The sequence below is a fragment of the Procambarus clarkii genome, chromosome 79 (assembly GCF_040958095.1).
Source record: "Procambarus clarkii isolate CNS0578487 chromosome 79, FALCON_Pclarkii_2.0, whole genome shotgun sequence".
Lineage (NCBI taxonomy): Eukaryota > Metazoa > Arthropoda > Malacostraca > Decapoda > Cambaridae > Procambarus > Procambarus clarkii.
The window spans coordinates 6,405,106-6,429,467 of NC_091228.1; the positions used below are offsets into that span (position 1 = coordinate 6,405,106).

Below are 24,362 nucleotides of genomic sequence, written 5' to 3' on the forward strand. Positions count from 1 at the left end.
ACGGTCGAGGGGATTGAGCGCCGACTTGTATTACCTGTACGAGTAGTCAAGGCACAGAAGTTGTGGTAGAAGCCACCTCCAACCACAATTTAAAAACCAAAATCGACAAAGAATTTGAAAATGAAAATAATTCTATTATAACGTAACAGGTACAACAAGGCCATTAGGCGAGTTGTTAGCTCTTGGACCCTGCCTTTTTTTAACTATCGGTTGTCTAATTAACTGGCTTCAGACTCCTCTATCTTCTTGTTATGACTAGTATGGGCTATATTTTAGTAAGCAACCTCCTTACCATTACTTTAAGGCTGTATTTTAACGGTCAGCGCCCTTGTTAATACTGAATTTTTTATTTTATTAATAGTGTGATGGATATTCAACGAAACTACTTTACAGAATTGATAAATTTTTAATGGAATTGTTTGAAGAGTGTCGTATGTCTCTTTTTAAACCACTACACCATTCAGGGATGTATTATACAATGACTAGTTACCTGTTGAATTATACAAGGACTATATATTCATATAGTATCATTAAAGGGGGGTTGAATAATCATTATATAGCAATATAGTATCATTTATATCATTCAGGGGAGTTGAATTATACAAGGACTATACCAATATAAGCTATACTGGAATTGTAAATGAGGTAATTTTCTGTGGTCATGCGTGTGGTCGTGGAAGCACAACCCTGCAAACATAAAGTAACTGTCCCTATTTTCCGCTTGTTACAACTTTGAATAAAGGCGTCCTATCTTCTTATAACGTTTTTATGACATATTAGAAACGTGTTTATGCCGCATTAGAACGTTTTTATGGCGTATTAAAAACTTTGACATATTAGAAACGTGTTTATGCCGCATTAGAACGTTTTTATGACGTATTAAAAACGTTGACATATTAGAAACGTGTTTATGCCGCATTAGAACGTTTTTATGACGTATTAAAAACGTTGACATATTAGAAACGTGTTTATGCCGCATTAGAACGTTTTTATGACGTATTAAAAACGTTGACATATTAGAAACGTGTTTATGCCGTATTAGAACGTTTTTATGACATTAAAAGCGTTGTTACAATTTGTTTGGTGGTAAAACTTGTTCCGTCATTGTAACGACGTTGTAGTTACGTGGTGTTTGGTGGGTAGTTACCACACTTGGCGTGACGTCGTGTTGACGTCAGGAGGTCCTCAGTGATCCACGGTAAATGGAACTTGGTTCTATTATGAATTCCATCAGCAATTGCTAATTGTATTGTGTTTGAAGAGCAGTCAAACATGGCTCTGGTGTTTGTTTTGCCAAGATCCGATTAATGGCTATTTCAGGAGTATTATATCAAAATATATATTACACGTGTGAAAATGTAATTGCGTGTGTGTGTGTGTGTGTGTGTGTGTGTGTGTGTGTGTGTGTGTGTGTGTGTGTGTGTGTGTGTGTTCACCTATTTATCTGTGTAGATTCGAGCTTGGCTCTTGGATCCTGCCTTTTCACTGGCAGTTTTCTAATGCAATGACTCTTGATCTGTTTGTCATATATTCTCTTACGAATGAAGATCGATTCTACAACTTGCTCATTTAGTTCTTTCCATTTCCCTAGAGTTTTTTGTTAAAATAAAACTTTCTAACTTATGGCTGATCTGGTTTCTAAGTTCCCATTCATACCCTATTGTTCTACTGGTATTCATTGTGAACATTTTTTCCGCTCTATCAATCCACTAAGAATTATACATCTCTATTGTCTGCGCCTTCTTTGCTAGCGACGACAGGTCTAGTTCTTTCAATATTTCTTCGTAGCAATCATTTGCAATTTCTGGATGCGCCTCGTCGCAGTCCTCAGGACATACTATGGTATGCTTGAGTGTCTTTTTAGATGGGGTTCTACAATGGGGTGGCATACTCTAGAATTGGTCTCACATACGTGGTGTACTCCAGACCAATTCTACATATAACAGTCTCCGTGGTGTAGTGGTAAGACACTCGCCTGGCGTTCCGCGAGCGCTATGTCATGGGTTCGTATCCTGGCCGGGGAGGATTTACTGGGCGCAATTCCTTAACTGTAGCCTCTGTTTAACGCAACAGTAAAATGTGTACTTGGATGAAAAAACGATTCTTCGCGGCAGGGGATCGTATTCCAGGGACCATAGGATTAAGGACTTGCCCGAAACGCTACGCGTACTAGTGGCTGTACAAGAATGTAACAACTCTTGTATATATCTCAAATATCTCAAATATTATTGTGATTTTATTGTGAATGAGAAAATCAATTTGAGCCATGAGGAGGATTCGAACCCGCACGCTTGGTACTCCAAAACCCATGTCCTGGACCACTACGCCATGACATGGTAAAAAGCAATGCAACCTGAAATCACGTTAATGGGATTGCATTGTGTATTTAAAGAGAAGCGTTGGAGGTAGAACTCCTGGACCATAGCCAGAGTGTATGAGGAGCAATGTGCAAAACCCCTGATTGGGCTTCAGTCGAGGCCTCGGGGCCCCCCTAGAGGGTTCAGTCGAGGCCTCGGGGCCCCCCTAGAGGGTTCAGTCGAGGCCTCGGGGCCCCCCTAGAGGATTCAGTCGAGGCCTCGGGGCCCCCCTAGAGGGTTCAGTCGAGGCCTCGGGGCCCCCCTAGAGGGTTCAGTCGAGGCCTCGGGGCCCCCCTAGAGGGTTCAGTCGAGGCCTCGGGGCCCCCCTAGAGGGTTCAGTCGAGGCCTCGGGGCCCCCCTAGAGGATTCAGTCGAGGCCTCGGGGCCCCCCTAGAGGATTCAGTCGAGGCCTCGGGGCCCCCCTAGAGGGTTCAGTCGAGGCCTCGGGGCCCCCCTAGAGGATTCAGTCGAGGCCTCGGGGCCCCCCTAGAGGGTTCAGTCGAGGCCTCGGGGCCCCCCTAGAGGGTTCAGTCGAGGCCTCGGGCCCCCCCTAGAGAGTTCAGTCGAGACCTCGGGGACCCCCTAAAGGGTTCAGTCGAGGCCTCGGGACCCCCTAAAGGGTTTAGTCGAGACCTCGGGGACCCCTAAAGGGTTCAGTCGAGGCCTCGGGGCCCCCCTAGAGGGTTCAGTCGAGACCTCGGGGACCCCCTAGAGGGTTCAGTCGAGGCCTCGGCACCCCTAGAGGGTTCAGTCGAGGCCTCGGGGCCCCCCTAGAGGATTCAGTCGAGGCCTCGGGGGCCCCCCTAGAGGGTTCAGTCGAGTCCTCGGGGCCCCCCTAGAGGGTTCAGTCGAGGCCTCGGGGCCCCCCTAGAGGATTCAGTCGAGGCCTCGGGGGCCCCCCTAGAGGGTTCAGTCGAGTCCTCGGGGCCCCCCTAGAGGGTTCAGTCGAGGCCTCGGGGCCCCCCTAGAGGATTCAGTCGAGGCCTCGGGGCCCCCCTAGAGGATTCAGTCGAGGCCTCGGGGCCCCCCTAGAGGGTTCAGTCGAGGCCTCGGGGCCCCCCTAGAGGATTCAGTCGAGGCCTCGGGGCCCCCCTAGAGGGTTCAGTCGAGGCCTCGGGGCCCCCCCTAGAGGGTTCAGTCGAGGCCTTGGGGACCCCCTACAGGGTTCAGTCGAGGCATCGGGGACCCCCTACAGGGTTCAGTCGAGGCATCGGGGACCCCCTACAGGGTTCAGTCGAGGCATCGGGGACCCCCTTAGAGGGTTCAGTTAAATCCCAAGTTGCATTGCCTTTACCCTTACTTGTGCCTGCTTCTCTAGTTTATGTAGGAGTATCTTGCGTGAAACCATCACAAACTTTCTAAACAGTTTAGAAATCTACACTCTGGCCAACTTTTTCTGTCTTGTCTTATCTTCATTACTTTCGCCTAAAACTCTAGAAGGTTCATTAGGCATGATTTTTTCCTTGTCTGATGCTACGTGGGTGTTTACAAGCCTCATTGTCGGTGTTTAACCTGTGTTTATTATTCGTTTGAGTTCCTTGCTGGGGAGGTGCTGGTCACCGGAGACGAGGAGTCATAATAACGTGGCTGAAGTATGTTGACGAGACCACACACTCGAAAGTGAAGGGACGATGACGATTCGGTCCGTCCTGGACCATTGTCAAGTCGATCCAGTACTCACTTGAGAATGGTCCAGGACGAACCGAAACGTCGTTGTCCCTTCACTTTGTAGTGTGTGGTCTGGTCAACTGGTCACTGGTCTATGGGTAGAAGTACTCCCTTCCTATGTGTTATGTTGCTGTTTCTGTCTGTCATCAGCTGGGCATAACTTTTGTCTCATTACTTCCTCTGCTGTGATCTACTCTGATCTCTGATCTCTGCTCTGATCTCTGCTGTATTTGTGTGTTTATTATTTGAATTGACTATTTGTATCTGCTGAATAGAGCTATTAGCTCTTGGATCCCGCCTTTCTAACCAATATATTTTTTCTTCTATTATATCTACTACGTAGATTTCTAACACACGCGCACGCACACATACATCCCCAGGACGCACCCCGTTAGGATTTCGACCCCCGAGCGCTGTCCACTCAGCCTGTGTGTGTTATTCTAAACTGCTAGGTGTAATGACAGGGTTCAGGTCTTTGTCCGTGCGTTCCCCCGTCTATGCGTCCGTGCGTTTATCCATACTTCGTGTCATTGCATTAGTTCTTCATTCGTCCATATTATTCTACTTTCTCTCTCATTATATTGTGTACATTTTAAGGCTTGATGCCCTCTCATTTTCTTCTATAATGACCACAGCTGCTCTTATAATGATATACCTCATTCTCTCCCCCCTCACTTTGCCCCCCTCACTTTACCTCACTGACTCACTCTGCCACCCAACAGATGGCGGCCATCTTCCCCGTGCTGGACACTTACTCCTGTATCGCCACCAAGTGGACCCGACACCTAGGCTTCTGTATCACGTTCTCCTCCTTACTCATGAAGACCTGGAGGTGAGTACTGGCTTCCTCATGATGACCTAGAGGGGGAATGTGAGGCTTTATGATGAATTATAAGGTGAGTACTTCTTCATGATGACCTAGAGATGAGTATTTGCTTCTTCTTGATGACCTAGAGACGAGTATTTTCTTTGTCATTAGAACGTAGCGGAAGGTATTTGTGTGTACTCGCTTAACTGTGCATGTTTGGGTTCAGCTCTTGGACCCCGTCTTTCAACTTTCAATAGTTCGTTACAATTGTAACTTTGTTCATGTCTACTCGGGACACTGAGGGAAGTCACGCCTCTCCCTTGTGTCCCTTCGTTGGTTCTGTCATTGTGGACCCGCCAGTGTCCGGACACCTGTCCTCACCACCCATCTTCATTACCTTGCCTTTACTAAAGTTGAACATTAGTAACCACTCGCACGGTTAGACCGTTCTTGGTGTTCTGGTTTACCTGCGGTAAATACCGGTAGGCACTGTGTCAAGTCAACTGTTGTGGGTCGCATTTTGAAGGTTGGTTGGCCTAGGTTGACCACCATAGGTCTAACAGATTGTCGACGACCATATGTCTAACAGATCCTGTCCCCTTCAATGGGGCATAATGTATATGTACGAGTATGTGTAAATGTTGTATACGCATTGTGTGCGTGTGTGCACGTGCGTGCGTTGGCTTATGTGTGTGTGGGCGTGCGCCCCAGGGTAAACAGAAGCCATGGTCGTCACCTCAGCTATACGCTGCAATAATCTAATTAAAGCGAGACTGAGACCGTCCTGCCTCACAGTCTAGGTCACCAAGATCAGTGAATAAAGGTGTATATTACTACAGGAAAAATTGCTTTGAAACTCTTTTGTTTTTCCCTGACTTTCCTTGCTCGTGATTTTTTTTTCCTCCTTTGCATTGTTGATCCATTTGTGGTGATGCCTTTGTACCGCGCTCTTTGGCCCGGGGAGAAGGCTTTCTTCAGCCTTTGTGGGGCTTGTTGACCATCCTCTCTTTTGCCTCGATTTGGTTAGGTCCTTTTCTTCTGAACTCTGTTCCTTTTCCCTCTGGACCTCCGTTCCTTTCCCTCTGGACCCCCTGTTCCTCTGCCTCTGGACCCCCTGTTCCTCTCCCTCTGGACCCCCTGTTCCTCTCCCTCTGGACCCCCTGTTCCTCTGCCTCTGGACCCCCTGTTCCTCTGCCTCTGGACCCCCTGTTCCTCTGCCTCTGGACCCCCTGTTCCTCTGCCTCTGGACCCCCTGTTCCTCTGCCTCTGGACCCCCTGTTCCTCTGCCTCTGGACCCCCTGTTCCTCTGCCTCTGGACCCCCTGTTCCTCTGCCTCTGGACCCCCTGTTCCTCTCCTTCTGGACCCCCCAGTTCCTCTCCCTCTGGACCCTGCTCTATATACTATACTCTCTTTACACATTGTAATCGGGTATCTTTTACGTTGTGATCATATCTGCTCTTGTATTTTTCTGTTCCAGCGTTAGATTTAGTTAGACTTTCATCCTTGATGAATTCTGGACCTGGAATGTAGCTCATTGACTCTGGTTTTCCTCCTTCCATATGTATAGCATCGCGTTGGACGTTTTCCAAGTCTCTGGCAGTTCCCTTCTTCCTAGTAAGGAGTTGAAAACTTTAGTAAGATGATTTAACCCTTCCACAGCTGCTTCCAGCTGTGGCACCGGGTCTGTGCTCGTGGCTTTAGTCCCCTTCAGCTCTACACGTGTCTCAGACCTCATGGCTTTAAAAGTCAGGTCAGGTGTCAACTTGAAAACTCCTGAAGGGTTTATAAGATAATTTCGCACACTTCGTTATCGTTCTCTGGGTTTTGTGGTCTGATCACTTGGTCGTCCACCGACACCTTCCTCGAGACGCGGTTATATGGAGTAGTTTAGAGGTGATGGGTCGAAAATTATTATAACAAATATCTGAAAACGTTCAGAAATTGTCAATTAGCAACTTTGCTTCCCACTCGAGCGCTAGACGGAGGTCACTCAAGCGCTAGACGGAGGTCACTCAGGCGCTAGACGGAGGTCACTCAAGCGCTCGAAGGGGCAGTGGAACGAGAGAATATATCCTCGAATTACTGTTATTTTCCCGCTGTTAAAATCTAGAGGAAATTAGTTCTCGATTTTAGTAGTTTATAGTAGGGGGGTGTGAGGGAGGTGGGAGGGGGGGGTTGGTAATGAATGGGGGGGGGGAGGACGAGGGCGTTTGAAATAACAAGCAATAGAAATTCGGGCGACACGAGCCAAAGCTTCACCGTGCAAGCACATACAGGTCAACGTGTCCTGTGAAAAGGAATCATTTCCTGCAGGCTTCGAGGCGGAGCTCAGAGTTGCTTCCGGACTCACTTGGTGGAGTTTTAGTGAGTTTGGGTCAGTGCCCGAGAACGGTAAAAAAAAACATTTGGGACCATTGGATCGTCCAGGCTCTATGCCAAGTCTTCGCCAGAGGGAAGGGAGGGGAAGGGAAGGGAAGGGAAGGGAAGGGAAGGGAAGGGAAGGGAAGGGAAGGGAAGGGAAGGAGAGGGTAAGGGTTGAAGTGGAAGAGATCATAGAACACGGAGCGTGTTGTGGCATAAGAACAGGGGGGACAGAAGGAATTGTTTACACACCCAGCAACACACCTGGCCTGCTGGTGTGCCCCCACACACCTGGCCTGCTGGTGTGCCCCCACACACCTGGCCTGCTGGTGTGCCCCCACACACCTGGCCTGCTGGTGACCTCTAACACCTGTCTGTTGACGCCTAATTCCTCCAACTCCCACCACCACCACCAACCCTCAACCCTCCCCCCCCCCCCTTACAATCACGACAGAAGCCAATCAGCAGCTCGGCTGACAAATTTGTTCACTCGTGCGAAATATTTTGGATTTCATGAACGATCGGGGCGGCTGCTGCTGCTGCTGCTGCTGCTGCTGTGGCTGCTGCTGTGGCTGCTATGGCTGCTGTTGCTCCTGCTGCTGCTGCTGCTGCTGCTGTGGCTGCTATGGCTGCTGTTGCTCCTGCTGCTGCTGCTGCTGCTGCTGCTGTGGCTGCTATGGCTGCTGTGGCTGCTGCTGCTGTGGCTGCTGCTGCTGCTGTTGCTGTGGCTGTGGCTGCTGCTGCTGTGGCTGCTGTGGCTGTGGCTGCTGTGGCTGCTGTGGCTGTGGCTGCTGCTGCTGCTGTTGCTGTGGCTGCTGCTGCTGTGGCTGCTGCTGCTGTGGCTGTGGCTGCTATGGCTGCTGTTGCTCCTGCTGCTGTGGCTGCTATGGCTGCTGTTGCTCCTGCTGCTGTGGCTGCTGATGTGGCTGTTGCTGTTGCTGCCTCGTCCAAGCGAAGTCGACCAGGAATCTTTATTTATATATACAAGAGTTCATACATTCTTGTACAGTCACTAGCACACATAGCGTTTCGGGCAAGTCCTTAATCCTAATTTTCACACACCCCCCTCCTCCCCCCCTCTCAGGAAGCAGCCCGTAGCAGGCGTCAAACTCCCAGAACCCTATTTACTGCGAGGTGAACAGGGACATTAGAGTAAAAGAAACAGCCCATTTGTTGCGGCCACAACCGGGGATCGAACCATGACCCGTTTGGACTACGAACCCAGAACAAAGTCGACTTAGCCGTCAGGCATACAATTGTAAGGCAGCTTGTAAGGCCACCTCAGTTCCCCGCGGGTGTTGACGGTGGTGGACCCGAGAGTGATACCAGTGAAGTACCCGCGGGTTTCGTAACTCCGGCCACTTGTAAACACTTAGTTTCGTGAACCATTTGAGAGCTTCCAGAGCCTCTACGGCAGTGAGGAACGTCTCCTCTTTAGCCTACGGCAGTGAGGAACGTCTCCTCTTTAGCCTACGTCATTGAGGAACGTCTCCTCTTTAGCCTACGTCATTGAGGAACGTCTCCTCTTTAGCCTACGGCAGTGAGGAACGTCTCCTCTTTAGCCTACGTCAGTGAGGAACGTCTCCTCTTTAGCCTACGGCAGTGAGGAACGTCTCCTCTTTAGCCTACGTCAGTGAGGAACGTCTCCTCTTTAGCCTACGTCATTGAGGAACGTCTCCTCTTTAGCCTACGTCAGTGAGGAACGTCTCCTCTTTAGCCTACGTCAGTGAGGAACGTCTCCTCTTTAGCCTACGTCATTGAGGAACGTCTCCTCTTTAGCCTACGTCAGTGAGGAACGTCTCCTCTTTAGCCTACGTCAGTGAGGAACGTCTCCTCTTTAGCCTACGGCAGTGAGGAACGTCTCCTCTTTAGCCTACGTCAGTGAGGAACGTCTCCTCTTTAGCCTACGGCAGTGAGGAACGTCTCCTCTTTAGCCTACGGCAGTGAGGAACGTCTCCTCTTTAGCCTACGGCAGTGAGGAACGTCTCCTCTTTAGCCTACGGCAGTGAGGAACGTCTCCTCTTTAGCCTACGGCAGTGAGGAACGTCTCCTCTTTAGCCTACGTCAGTGAGGAACGTCTCCTCTTTAGCCTACGTCAGTGAGGAACGTCTCCTCTTTAGCCTACAGCAGTGAGGAACGTCTCCTCTTTAGCCTACGGCAGTGAGGAACGTCTCCTCTTTAGCCTACGGCAGTGAGGAACGTCTCCTCTTTAGCCTACGTCAGTGAGGAACGTCTCCTCTTTAGCCTACGTCAGTGAGGAACGTCTCCTCTTTAGCCTACGGCAGTGAGGAACGTCTCCTCTTTAGCCTACGTCAGTGAGGAACGTCTCCTCTTTAGCCTACGTCAGTGAGGAACGTCTCCTCTTTAGCCTACGTCAGTGAGGAACGTCTCCTCTTTAGCCTACGTCAGTGAGGAACGTCTCCTCTTTAGCCTACGTCAGTGAGGAACGTCTCCTCTTTAGCCTACGGCACCACGCTCGGGACGTTACGTTGAGCAAGACGTCTCTTCTCACCGCTTCTCTCTACCGTGCTCCTCACAGTGAGAAGTGAGGGAAAAAGCCTCTGTACTAATTTGAGCCTTACTCGTGCAGTAACCCTTTAGAAGCGAGGCCCGGTTACTGATGCTCCCCGTGTGTGTGTGTGTGTGTGTGTGTGTGTGTGTGTGTGTGTGTGTGTGTGTGTGTGTGTGTGTGTGTGTGTGTGTGTGTGTACTCACCTAGTTGTACTCACCTAGTTGTGCTTGCGGGGGTTGAGCTCTGGCTCTTTGGTCCCGCCTCTCAACTGTCAATCAACTGGTGTACAGATTCCTGAGCCTACTGGGCTCTATCATATCTACACTTGAAACTGTGTATGGAGTCAGCCTCCACCACATCACTTCCTAATGCATTCCATTTGTCAACCACTCTGACACTAAAAAAGTTCTTTCTAATATCTCTGTGGCTGTGTGGCTGTGTGTGTGTGTGTGTGTGTGTGTGTGTGTGTGTGTGTGTGTGTGTGTGTGTGTGTGTGTGTGTGTGTGTGTGTGTGGCGCCTGTCCGTCTGTTCTCTGGACCACTGCCGTCTTCACCAGCGCCACACGACCGAAGCTTTCTCATTTCCTGCCGGCGTCTCAGGTCAGCGACACCTCCATGACCGCCGGAAATGGTCCTACTCGGTGAGACCTGGGTCCAGCACCCCCACACACACTCGCCTCCAGCAACGGGGGTATGCAACACCTCTTCAACACCTTCATTTACAGAACACGATATTAAAATATGTTGCAAAAGGTTTTCCATGACAGTATTTTGCATTGACCAAGACGTGAAAGGTGCGATATGTGATGGAGGAGTCAACTAGACAAGAACAGAACAGAACAGAACAGGTTGGAACCTCTAGAGAACAGGCAGAACAGGTGGATCTTAACACCATGAGTTCTTGGCCGGGTCTGGCCGTCTCCGGACGTGTTCCCTCCTTGGTACGTCGCCCAAAGGGCCGAAGTTCGATGCTCGATGGTCCAAATGACCGGGCACTTTGCCATCATGTCCCAGCCAAGTGGTATACTGTTATACAGACTCTGCCTCTCCATAGTTACCAGTAGTTAATACACACTTTTTGAAGTACGTGAACAATGGTGTAACCACTTGACTGAGAACTTGCATTGTTGTACTCGCCTAGTTATTCTTGCGGTGGGGTTGAGCTGCAGCTCTTTAGTCCCGCCTCAACTGTCAATCAACTAATGAACAGATTCTCGAACCTATTGGGCTCTATCATAACTACATTTGGAACTGTGTTACGTTGAGGACCCCAGTGGCCGGACCCCCCAGCCACTGTGTGGCCGGACCCCCAGCCACTGTGTGGCCGGACCCCCAGCCACTGTGTGGCCGGACCCCAGCCACTGTGTGGCCGGACCCCAGCCACTGTGTGGCCGGACCCCAGCCACTGTGTGGCCGGACCCCAGCCACTGTGTGGCCGGACCCCCAGCCACTGTGTGGCCGGACCCCAGCCACTGTGTGGCCGGACCCCAGCCACTGTGTGGCCGGACCCCAGCCACTGTGTGGCCGGACCCCAGCCACTGTGTGGCCGGACCCCAGCCACTGCTCATATCAACACCGTTGCTTTCACGTCATTGTAAACAGAGCACATAAGCAGGATGTTGACATAACAAAGTGTGAGGGGTGAGAACATATGAAAAGTAGCCAAGACTTGAGCAGCGTGAGGCCACAGTGCGTGAGGACGGCGCCTCTCGGAGCGAGGACAGGGTTTTTTACCCTCCAGTTCACTGTGGCTTGTCTGGCATGTTGACAGATACTGTGATTGACAGTATGACAGGTAATAACATTAACTTGAATTATCCAGGGGATAGAACTCGGACCTGTAAAATAAGGAGCCATCTCAACTTACTGGATCTCGATGAGGAAGGTAGCCAGGCTGCTCTTCACCACCACCACCACTACCACCACTCCACCACCACTCCACCACCACTCCCCCCTCACCACCACCACTTCCCCCTCACAGCCCCCCCCCCCATCCCCCAGACACCCACCAGGCGACAGATTCCTGGAGGGTAACCTTTAAATTTTTAATAAATTAATTCATGGTAAAAAATTAATGTAACACATGATGAGGCTTACCACAAGGCTGGGAGGGAGGGAGGGAGGCAGGCAGGCAGGCTGGCAGGCAGGCAGGCAGGCAGGAAGGCAGGCAGGCAGGCAGGCAGGCAGGGAGGGAGGCAGGCAGGCAGGCAGGCAGGCAGGCAGGCAGGGAGGGAGGCAGGCAGGCCAGCAGGGAGGCAGGGAGGGAGGCAGGCAGGCAGGCAGGCAGGCAGGGAGGCAGGCAGGCAGGCAGGAAGGCAGGCAGGCAGGCAGGCAGGCAGGCAGGGAGGGAGGCAGGCAGGCAGGCAGGCAGGCAGGCAGGCAGGCAGGCAGGCAGGGAGGGAGGCAGGCAGGCAGGCAGGGAGGGAGGCAGGCAGGCAGGCAGGCAGGCAGGGAGGCAGGCAGGCAGGCAGGTAAGCAGGCAGGCAGGCAGGCAGGCAGGCAGGCAGGCAGGCAGGGAGGCAGGCAGGCAGGCAGGCAGGGAGGCAGGCAGGCAGGCAGACAGGGAGACAGGCAGGCAAGCAGGCAGGCAGGGAGGCAGGCAGGCAGGCAGGCAGACAGGGAGGCAGGCAGGCAGGCAGGCAGGAAGGCAGGAAGGCAGGCCAGCAGGCAGGAAGGCAGGCAAGCAGGCAGGCAGGCAGGCAGGCAGGCAGGCAGGCAGGCAGGCAGGCAGGCAGACAGGGAGGCAGGCAGGCAGGCAGGCAGGAAGGCAGGAAGGCAGGAAGGCAGGCCAGCAGGCAGGAAGGCAGGCCAGCAGGCAGGGAGGCAGAGAGGCAGGCAGGGAGGCAGGCAGAGAGGCAGGCAGGGAGGCAGGCAGAGAGGCAGGCAGGCAGGCAGGGAGGCAGGCAGGCAGGCAGGGAGGGAGGGAGGCAGGCAGGCAGGCAGGCAGGGAGGGAGGCAGGCAGGCAGGCAGGCAGGCAGGCAGGCAGGCAGGCAGGCAGGCAGGGAGGCAGGCAGGCAGGCAGGGAGGCAGGCAGGCAGGCAGGCAGGGAGGCAGGCAGGCAGGCAGGCAGGCAGGCAGGCAGGCAGGCAGGCAGGCAGGCAGGCAGGCAGGCAGGGAGGGAGGGAGGCAGGGAGGCAGGCAGGCAGGGAGGCAGGCAGGGAGGCAGGCAGGCAGGCAGGCAGGCAGGCAGGCAGGCAGGCAGGCAGGCAGGAAGGCAGGCAGGGAGGCAGGCAGGGAGGCAGGAAGGCAGGCAGAGAGGCAGGCAGGGAGGCAGGAAGGCAGGCAGGAAGGCAGGCAGGAAGGCAGGCAGGAAGGCAGGCAGGGAGGCAGGAAGGCAGGCAGAGAGGCAGGCAGGGAGGCAGGCAGGCAGGCAGGCAGGCAGGCAGGCAGGCAGGGAGGCAGGCAGGCAGGCAGGCAGGCAGGGAGGCAGGCTAGGGTAGACAGACTGTTGCTAGGCAACCTTCTCTGACGCTCTCCACTGCTGCCTCTTGTACATCCCTTCATCTTCCCTCTCTCTCTTATCACGCCCACGGCACCCACACCCTGCCTCCCACGTCACCCATACCCTGCCTCCCACGTCACCCACACCCTGCCTCCCACGGCACCCATACCCTGCCTCCCACGGCACCCACACCCTGCCTCCCACGTCACCCATACCCTGCCTCCCACGGCACCCACACCCTGCCTCCCACGTCACCCATACCCTGCCTCCCACGTCACCCACACCCTGCCTCCCACGTCACCCATACCCTGCCTCCCACGGCACCCACACCCTGCCTCCCACGGCACCCAAACCCTGCCTCCCACGTCACCCATACCCTGCCTCCCACGGCACCCACACCCTGCCTCCCACGGCACCCATACCCTGCCTCCCACGTCACCCATACCCTGCCTCCCACGTCACCCACACCCTGCCTCCCACGTCACCCACACCCTGCCTCCCACGGCACCCACACCCTGCCTCCCACGTCACCCATACCCTGCCTCCCACGTCACCCACACCCTGCCTCCCACGTCACCCATACCCTGCCTCCCACGGCACCCACACCCTGCCTCCCACGTCACCCATACCCTGCCTCCCACGTCACCCACACCCTGCCTCCCACGTCACCCATACCCTGCCTCCCACGTCACCCATACCCTGCCTCCCACGTCACCCACACCCTGCCTCCCACGGCACCCACACCCTGCCTCCCACGTCACCCATACCCTGCCTCCCACGGCACCCACACCCTGCCTCCCACCTCACCCATACCCTGCCTCCCACGTCACCCACACCCTGCCTCCCACGTCACCCATACCCTGCCTCCCACGGCACCCACACCCTGCCTCCCACGTCACCCATACCCTGCCTCCCACGTCACCCACACCCTGCCTCCCACGTCACCCATACCCTGCCTCCCACGTCACCCACACCCTGCCTCCCACGGCACCCACACCCTGCCTCCCACGTCACCCATACCCTGCCTCCCACGGCACCCACACCCTGCCTCCCACGGCACCCACACCCTGCCTCCCACGTCACCCATACCCTGCCTCCCACGTCACCCACACACCTTACCCTTTTCCATTGATACTTGACCCTTCACTTCCCCCTCCCCCACCCACTCTCACTCCCCCCACCCACCCTCACTCCCCCCACCCACCCTCACTCCCCCCCACCCACTCTCCCCCACCCCAACAGCCGACAGGGTGACGTCGCCGACATTCTCAATAAGTATTAAATTATCTCATTATCCTCATAGCGCTAACATCCTCCAGGCGAGCATCCTCCTCTCCTCCGGCCGGAGATCCGGCCCTCTACAGCCTCCTGGCTCGCCCTCTACAGCCTCCTGGCTCGGCCTCTACAGCTAGCCCCACCCTCCAGTACACGGAGCACTCTAATCTGTAGTACTAAGATTGCTAAAACATTAAATATGAAGAATATTACCGATTCTCAACTTTCTCCCTCTTGCCTTTTTTACATGTTGTTGTCACGAGGTAATTCTTCGAGTTCTGGCGAAGATATCTCTGGAAGCCTTTGAGAATGTTGACGTCTTTTGTGTTCCTTCACCACAGAGTGTCGCTGACGTACCGGGTGACGTCAGCACACAAGATCAAGCTGACTGACAAGCAGCTGCTGCAGTGGCTGACGCCCATCTTGATGATCGTGTTGGTGTACCTAGGCGCCTGGACCCTGAGTGCCACCCCCAGCGCCGTCGATCTCAAGGACTACAGCCATCTCAAGTTCAAGCAGTGCCGCTACGACTGGTGGGACCACTCCCTCGCCATGGGTGAGTTGTCGGGTACAGGGGGGACGGAGGGCGACTTTGGGAGGGAGGAACAGTACTTGTAGGGGAGGGAGGGAGGAAGGGAGGAACAGTACTTGTAGGGAGGGAGGGAGGAACAGTACTTGTAGGGAGGGAGGGAGGAACAGTACTTGTAGGGAGGGAGGGAGGAACAGTACTTGTAGGGAGGGAGGGAGGAACAGTACTTGTAAGTAGGGAAGGAGGAACAGTACTTGTAGGGAGGAAGGGAGTGACGGTACTGTAGGGAGGAAGGGAGTGACGGTATTTGAGGGACGGAGGGAGGGAGTGACGGTACTGTAGGGAGGGAGGAACAGTACTTGTGACGGAGGGAGGGAAGGTGGCAGAAAGGGAGGGAAAGTAGCAGGGAAGGCAGACGTCAGGAATTGTTTTTTACAACTAGTTGTTGTAAAAAAAATAATTAAACTTGTTTTACGAATTAACCTCTTACGTAATGTGTACTTTGTGTTACATAAACATTAAATTGATAAATAATTACTACAGTACATATTCACATCCATAATTCCTGATCACCTGAGCAGTGCACCACCACCACCTTCTCCTCCTCCGGCAGGCGAGGTGCTCTTCCTGATGTGGGGGGTGAAGGTGTGCTTCAGTGTCCGCAAGGCGGAGAGCTTCTTCGACGAGGCCAAGTACATCTCGTGGGCCGTCTACAACATTGCCATCGTTAACATCGTCATGGTCACCTTCCAGTGAGTCCTCGTGAAGAATGTCACTCTTATTTCTTAGACTGTTTTAACAATTATATAATTAATTTATCACCCAGCATCGTGGAAGTAATTAAAAGGCTTTTCAGCACTAGTTTTCAGGTCTATTTTATGTTATGCTGAGATAGTTCCACTCAGGCTTTCAACACAAGCAATTTTTAGTTCTGGGAAAGACACAATTCTCACGAGTAAAAACAATGGATTGTTCGTCATTTTCGGAAAATGTAGCATAGAGTAGTACAGACTTCATACATCTAATATCATTTAATGTCCTCGTGCTGTGTTGCTTCTCTTGTTCAACTTCTGAAAACACTACTCATCAAACACTGGTCTGGTCAAAAGTTACTGATTTGATTTTATCACCAATTTATCTTCATAATATTTCTCATCCAAAACACCTTCCTTACTCCACACTTTGACACAAAGCTTCCCACTCTCACTTGTCTGACCTTGTTGATCCTATTGGCTTGGACTGCTCTTGTAAAATTCTATCACGACCCAGCGTGGATATTGCTAGAGTTGGCCCTCTATTACTTGTGCTACTAAGACAATGCACATGAGGAACTGCCAACCATAAGTAAGAAGCCTCGTAGCCCTCTATACGAGGATCTGCTCTAAAGGCATGAACCTGTCCTCTCGAACAGGATATCACATTTTGACCTACAAATCCCCAAACCGACAAAATATAATATACTATAGCGCAAAATTGATGGGATGTCCCGTTCTCTAATCGTGGAAGCTGGTGTTTTAGATTCGGCTACTCTGAACAAAAAGTTCCAAGCAGCACGGGCTATGGTGAGCCCGTCGTACTTACCTGCCACAAGAGATGTGCGCCTAGGAGCTGAGCCATGCCAGGCCAAGCCAGATCAGGCCAGGCCAGGCCAGGTCGGGCCAGGCCAAGTTGATACATAGTTTTTGTGACGTGACAACTCTTGAAGGCCAGGCATGCTTAACCCAGGGCACAATCGCCAGTTGCGTTCACCTGTCACAAAGCCCTGTTTCAGTAGTGGCACTAGAGCAAGGCGTCTCAACTGCAAGTTCGGCACAAATATTTAATCAGGTGTGGGCTGGCGGTGACTGGGAATACTGTGGCTCAATAAGATATTATGCAGCATAAATCAGGCTCACGTAAAGTAGATACATTCAATTAGGATCAGCTTTATTTACGTTGATCTGTATACATGACAGAAGGATTGTCATTACTTAAGTGCCAAGGCATAGAAGATGTGCCTATCTCTTATTTCCGACTACCTCCTTCACATTCCTTCTTCACATTCCTTCTCCACATCTCCGTACATTCCTTCCTTGTCCCCTTCACACTCTGTATCACTCTGATTACTTCTTATTCTACTGTTGTTGTGTATCTTCTTGGTCTTATTCAAGTGTAAGGTTATTGTTTGCCCTGTTTACATATAGTACTTGTTCCGCCGTGTCAATGGGTAATGTGTTTTACCTTGTCTCCATCTGTTTTCTCAGCAGTGCTTACTTTAATTCACTCCTTCCTTATCGCAGCCTGATCATCTTCCCCGACGCTGGGCCGGACATCAAGTACCTGTTTGGGTTCCTGAGGACACAGTTCAGCACCTCCACCACCGTCCTCCTCATCTTTGGGCCCAAGGTGAGTGAGACACATAGCCCAAGGTGGGTGACACATTGCCCGATGTGGGTGACACACATAGCCCGAGGTGGGTGACACATAGCCCGAGGTGGGTGAGACACATAGCCCAGTGCCTTCAAGCATATTTTCTCTTAACGGCTTCTTACCTAACCCGGCTTACAAGATCGGGCTTGTCCAGGTCACGGCCTTTCCAAATGTCGGTCGCCTATGCAATGAGTCTTGAAATCATTGGTTTTGTCATATCTGGTATTCAAACTATGCATGGAGGTAGCTTACATTATTTTTTCCTGTTCATTCCAATCTTAACTGCCCTTACACTGGTAGTGTGGTTCATCTGTGTGGATACCACCCCAAGCATGTCCTCCTGTCTTGTGCTACCCTTCAACATTAATATCTTATCCATCTCATTGACACCACGGAATATTCTGTATCCTTTATTTCTGTCATCCGATGTCGTTAGATTCAGTTTTCAAGGTCTTATTCCTGTTGCTCAATCTACTTCATTCCGGAACAAGTCTTGTGGCATGCCTCCTGGTTACCTGGTTGATGGGGTTCTGGGAGTTCTTCTACTCCCCAAGCCCGGCCCGAGGCCAGGCTTGACTTGTGAGAGTTTGGTCCACCAGGCTGTTGCTTGGAGCGGCCCGCAGGCCCACATATACCTGGTTGATGGGGTTCTGGGAGTTCTTCTACTCCCCAAGCCCGGCCCGAGGCCAGGCTTGACTTGTGAGAGTTTGGTCCACCAGGCTGTTGCTTGGAGCGGCCCGCAGGCCCACATATACCTGCTTGATGGGGTTCTGGGAGTTCTTCTACTCCCCAAGCCCGGCCCGAGGCCAGGCTTGACTTGTGAGAGTTTGGTCCACCAGGCTGTTGCTTGGAGCGGCCCGCAGGCCCACATATACCTGGTTGATGGGGTTCTGGGAGTTCTTCTACTCCCCAAGCCCGGCCCGAGGCCAGGCTTGACTTGTGAGAGTTTGGTCCACCAGGCTGTTGCTTGGAGCGGCCCGCAGGCCCACATATACCTGGTTGATGGGGTTCTGGGAGTTCTTCTACTCCCCAAGTCCGGCCCGAGGCCAGGCTTGACTTGTGAGAGTTTGGTCCACTAGGCAATCAAGCCTCTGAAAGTTCTCATTTTTTGTGTTACTTGAGATAAGGGTTCCATATATAGAGGACAGATGCTGTATAAAGCGTTGTGAAAGCTTCCTTGTCTCGCCTCCTGAAGGCTAAGCTGATGTTCTCTAGCTCAGCATATGCTGATGTGATTATACTCAGTACCTGGCAGTTATACTTTCCCTAGGTTCCTTATTTCGCGTGAGGTTGTGAAAGGAGGTGGCTTGTAACACCTATACTTCAAGCTCACTCCACTTGTTTACCACCAGCAATGTGCAAATGATAAATAGGTTTTGTAAGTTTCCTAACACCTGACCACATGTATGGCTCATCCTACACCCCCACCATGACGTAACCCCCATGACGTAACCCCCATGACGTAACCCCCATCACCTAACCCCCATGACCTAACTCCCCATGACCTAACCCTCCATGACCTAACCCCCCCCATGACCTAACCCCCCACGTATAAGGCTGTTGCTATACCCTATGATCTGACCCCTGGCCGTCTTGCAGTTCTACCGGATCGTGCAGGGGACGGGCGACCAGTACGACAACAGAGCCCGGGCCAAGGGTGTTACTGCCAGCTTCTCGCTCAACGGCCTTGGTGTTATGAACGAGGAACCCGCAGACCTCTCCCAGGAGAACGAAGAACTCAAGGTAAGTTTGTCAGTGATTGGTGATTAAGCCCCCCTCCCCTCCTCTAAGGGGCGGCACGGACATGAATAGCCTGTAAGTTGGCAGTGGGTAGGAGTCTGAGTATGGGGCCTTCGTGAGGGTAGGTATGGGAACGTAATGGCTAAGGGAGATAAGGGGAGAAATACGGGGTAGGAAAGGAAATGTCCCTGTATGTTGGGGCATTTCTCCTCTCACTGGGTGTATATTCCTGTACGTTGGGGCGGCGCTCCCTTTAGTGGAAAGCTGAGCACTAAATACCCTGCAGTGGTCAAGGAATAGTGAGGGAGGGTGGTCATGGGTGATCCCTAAGGCTTCAGGATCCTCTCTAAGGCTTCAGGATCCTCTCTAAGGCTTCAGGATCCTCCCTAAGGCTCTAGTAGCCTCCTTAAGGCTCCAGAAGCCGCCCTAAGGCTTCAGGAGCCCCACTTAAAGTACTCTGTGCTGAACCCAAGGTTTTCGGTCAAGTATTTAGTGCTGCGAAGCCTTGAGAGTATGTAACTAGCACAACACAGTCTCCAGGTGCTCAGATGAGGCTCTGAAACAGTGAACGATGCACTTGATGCACTTTACACTATCGGGTAAATAATACTTGATACTAGTCATCTTAACACTTACAAATCTCATTATACTCTACCAGAAACTTGTAATGCCTCATGCCTTCAGTCTTATGTAAACAAGAACGGTGAAGGAACTTATAATGAAACGTGTAACTACCGTCTTCATTCTCTCAAAAACTGTTTTGACCATTTTAGCTGTAAACCTGTCTGTGGCTGTCTCTGTATGTCTTTCTGTGTCTTTGTCACCATGTCTCCCTGTCTCTCTGTTAGTCTGTGTGTCTGTCTGTCTGTCTCGTGCTTGCTCCCTCATCCTAATTCCGTGGCCAAATTCTCTTTTCCATTTCCAGGAGGAATTAAGGAGACTCCTCACAATTTAGAAGGGATATGGTATGTGTCTTGCACCTGATGTTCCTTTAGGCTAGCCAACTGCACAATACATTATAATCTCCCTTCCATATTAACTGGAATTATCACTATATATATTTTCACAGCACGTAAGTACCTTATCCCATTATACTCCCTTCACTTTCCTGAAAGAAAAACAAAACGTCTCTCTATGGGAATGTACTAATGGGTAGCAATCTTTCCCGGACACCAGGAGGAGATCCAAAAGCTGGCGGCTCAGATGGAGTTCATGAAGATCGTCCACATGGAGATGAACAACCGCCACCTCAAGCCCAAGCCCGGCGGCTACTTCAGCGACAAGAACTCTGTGATCAACACGGCTCAGTCTCCAGGGGCCAAGACCAACCCTCCACCCCTACAGGCATCCAGGGCGTCGGAGGGCAGCAACGAGAACTCCTCCGCCAGACTGTCTCCCGCAGCAGAGCTGGCCTCAGAGAGGGTCTGACTAGTTGCTCAGAGTGAAGAAGTATGGTTGTGAGCCGTGTCTATACCTAAGCTAATATACCTCCTCTATCAAAATTAAAAAGATAAATCATTACTAAAAACGGGGGGGAAGGGGGAGGGGAATGTAGGCGTGTAGTAGGACGGATAATTTTGTAAAAAGACATAATATTCACTGTTTTAGCAAAGTTAATATAATGCATATATTGATACCAAGTTAGATAAAAAAAATCCAAGCAAATATTGTTTGAAAGTCACATTTAATTTCATAACCTATGAAGCAGTGTGTGTTGTGTGGGGTGGCAGTGTGTGTGTGTGTTGTTTACAACCATACTTGGTATGGTTCCGGGACCAGCACACAAAGCACACCTGTCATTAGTAAAGTTAATTGAATTACACACCTGATAAAACGCTTCACTGCCTTTTCGTAGTTCAGTACGAACTCTGTAAAGAATGCAGGTTAAAACCAAACAATGCAGTAATTAGTTGTGTTTTTGTAAATGTCTACCAGTTTTAATACAGTGCTGCATTTTATCATATTAGTTATTAAACACTTAAATCCTGAAACTGAGTTATATACTTTAATATATTAAATAATTGCAGTGTCTGTTAATAGCATATAAGAGCATTGAAACATCAGAGCTAAACACTGTACGTATTGAATTATCGTAGTAACTCTAGCAAAGATGTGTTTCCCCGCGGGTGTAGGAATAATATTAGTTTACTGTAACAAAACAGTTTATCGTTCAGATCAGTATTAAAGATAATAAGCAGTCCGAATTCAGTGATAAGAGTTCTTCAATGGTGCAGGGAATGTTATGAAAGGAGTCAGTCTATAAAAGTCAAGTTAAGGTAGTCCCTAATTAGAAAGAGTCCCTTAATTAATTTCAACTTTTACTCACCCCATTTAAAGTCCCATTTTGGTAGAGGCCAAGGCGCTGCACTCTCAAGTCTTACACATAACACGAAGGTAACTGTGCATGCTTAATTTCGGTCCATCACCGAACCACAAACTTGTAATTATTCGAGGCTAAAGTCTGTAGACTAACAAGAGAACCACTGAGAGTGCAGACGAGGAGTCATAATAACGTGGCTGAAATATGTTGACCAAACCACACACTAGAAAGTGAAGGGACGACGACGTATCGGTCCGTCCTGGACCATTCTCAAGTCGATTGTGACAATGACTTGAGAATGGTCCAGGACGGACGGAAACGTCGTCGTCCCTTCACTTTCTATTATGTGGTTTGGTCAAGAACCATTGAGTGTGTTATGTTGTGGGTCACATGGAGAGTGGAGTGCCTCAGCCGGGCCAGATTACCTCACACCCTCACACAAACTATCCCGTTTTGGTAGACACACTTTTGATGGTCCGTCGACTTGAGTTTTGACGGACCGGTTTGCAACTATGCTTCTTCACCTACATGAGCAGAACCCTGATTGATTACTCTGAATTACAGGTTAAACTTTTTGCAGACGATGAGTCACAATAATGTGGCTGAAGATGTATAATGACCAAACCACAGGAGGATTTTCTCCTCATCTTGTGGTGTCTGGTTTGGTCATTAGGTTAAACTTTTTTGTGTAAAACCTTGATGCGATATCCTGTCGAGGAAGTCCACCGATATTAAGGTTTTGGTATCAGTAAACTACAGAAATTGATGTTGCATTGTGACATTACTTATTCTGCTGCCAAATGAGGTCAAGGAGATGTTACTAACCTGAGCATTAAGTAGAAAATCCTAATGAAGTGTCATTAAGTCACAGATGATAATCTGTAACCTAATGACGATTCCCCAAATCCCATTCATTTCTGCAAAGTCAACTTTATTCCCAATAAGGGAAACAGATTCCAGTTATATTGCTCATTGCATAATAAGTTATGCAGTAAAAGACAAAATATTAAAATAGGCGATGGAGGACAAGCGAGCAAACATTCCAGTCAGACATTCCTTACATGCCAGCAGTAGACGGACACAAGAGCCGCCCCTGGGGGGACGGAAGAGCTCCCCCTGGAGGGACGCAAGAGCCTTCCCCTGGAGGGACGGAAGAGCTCCCCCTGGAGGGACGGAAGAGCCCCCCATGGAGGGACGCAAGAGGCTTCCCCATGGAGGGGCGCAAGAGCTCCCCCTGGAGGGACGGAAGAGCTCCCCCTGGAGGGACGGAAGAGCCCCCCATGGAGGGACGCAAGAGCCTTCCCCCTGGAGGGACGGAAGAGCTCCCCCTGGAGGGACGGAAGAGCCCCCCATGGAGGGACACAAGAGGCTTCCCCATGGAGGGGCGCAAGAGCCTTCCCCCCATGGAGGGACGCAAGAACCCCCCCTGGAGGGACGCAAGAACCCCCCTGGAGGGACGCAAGAACCCCCCTGGAGGGACGCAAGAACCCCCCCTGGAGGGACGCAAGAACCCCCCCTTGGAGGGACGCAAGAACCCCCCCTGCAGGGACGCAAGAGCCCCTCCTGGAGGGACGCAGAGCTCCCTCAGTCTCCACAGTGCATCCAACGTGATGTATAATGTGCCGTACGTACTCACACTAATGAGTGAAGGAACTGTTTTAATCACTCGGCAAATACTGACTTGCGAGGTTATAGACTTAAGGAGGAATTGCTATATAGGTCTCTCGAGAAACGGCCTACTTTAACAAAGTGAGGGATCAATGAGACTGTGTTGGAAGGTCTCTGAACTAGACAAGGGTTCGTCGGGACCAAAGACAGAAAAAACTAATATTTTTTAACTGGACACATTTGTAGCTGACGCCGCATTTAAAGTTCATGAATTTTTTATTTTATATAATTATTTTGTGTTTGTACTTGGCCATGCAAATTGGCATGGAACTTTTGTTATTCCAATTAGTATTTTGTTGTATTTTGGATTCTTAGTAGGAGAGATTTAAGGATGGCTGGTTTACCATCCTAAAACATGAAAGCCGTGAAACTGATGACTTGCTATATATAATACTTGAACTGACTGACCATGGGAAATGAACAATTTTCTACAGATAACCTGAGCCCCAAAATGTTTCCTGTGTAACAATTGAGTAGATAAGTGTATATTTTCTTTGGTCGAAGTCAGTTCATTTTCTCTGAAGAAGATCCTGTCATAGAAAACAGATCTTTTTCAGGAGAAACTCGAGAGGATTACCATACTACTGTCGAAGTAATATGGTAACTTTGGGTCATTGTCAAAATGTCTATACCATCAGTGTTCAATGTCAAATTTGTCGTTTGTTTTATCCTAACAAAAATGAGAGCATAAATATTAAGAAGTATAGTCATATCTGAGCCTGTTGTTACGCTGCATGGGTAGTGAGTCTTGTACAATGTATATCGCCTGGTTCAACCTTCTAACTTTAAGGACGTAACAATTCCTGTTGAATGGATTCCATATGTTTAGATTTAAAGTAACAAATAAAAGATCACCATGTTTGGTTTTCTTTTCCTGCCATCAGACTGATATAGATGTTTTAACTTATTATTACTGACACGAATGATTTATTGATCATTCTTATGATCATTCACTAATTATTGATCATTGATACCTGAAAATAAGATTTAAGAATCTCAAGTTGATGTCCCATAGTCGCAGTTAATGAATTAGTTATCGATACCCTGACCCCAAGTAATTAAGTAATTATCAAAAGAGGGCACCAAGCCCAAGAGGCCATCGACAACAGTTTACTTGCTCCCAGGTAGGGAGCCGAGCGGACAGCACGCTGGACTTGTGATCCTGTGGTCCCGGGTTCAATCCCGGGCGCTGGCGAGAAACTATGGGCAGAGTTTCTTTCACTCTATGCCCCTGTTACCTAGCAGTGAAATAGGTACCTGGGTGTTAGTCA

General features: G+C 50.7%; 1 protein-coding gene across 11 annotated transcripts in view; it reads left to right on the forward strand.

Moving 5' to 3' along the window:
* The window catches only part of LOC123764490 (probable G-protein coupled receptor CG31760), a 170,056-nt gene extending 146,104 nt beyond the window's left edge, over positions 1-23,952 (forward strand). For 6 of the 11 annotated variants that reach the window (XM_045752363.2, XM_069314509.1, XM_045752362.2 and 3 more), the window contains 6 exons: positions 4,748-4,857; positions 14,767-14,981; positions 15,568-15,706; positions 17,234-17,339; positions 18,963-19,106; positions 20,280-23,952. In XM_045752363.2, the coding sequence (XP_045608319.2) occupies positions 4,748-4,857; positions 14,767-14,981; positions 15,568-15,706; positions 17,234-17,339; positions 18,963-19,106; positions 20,280-20,531 (966 nt within the window). In that variant the 3' untranslated portion in view covers positions 20,532-23,952. The remainder of the gene's footprint in view (positions 1-4,747; positions 4,858-14,766; positions 14,982-15,567; positions 15,707-17,233; positions 17,340-18,962; positions 19,107-20,279) is intronic. The other 5 variants (XM_069314508.1, XM_069314507.1, XM_069314506.1 and 2 more) reach the window with 1 other exon arrangement.
* The last annotated feature ends 410 nt before the right edge of the window (positions 23,953-24,362 follow it).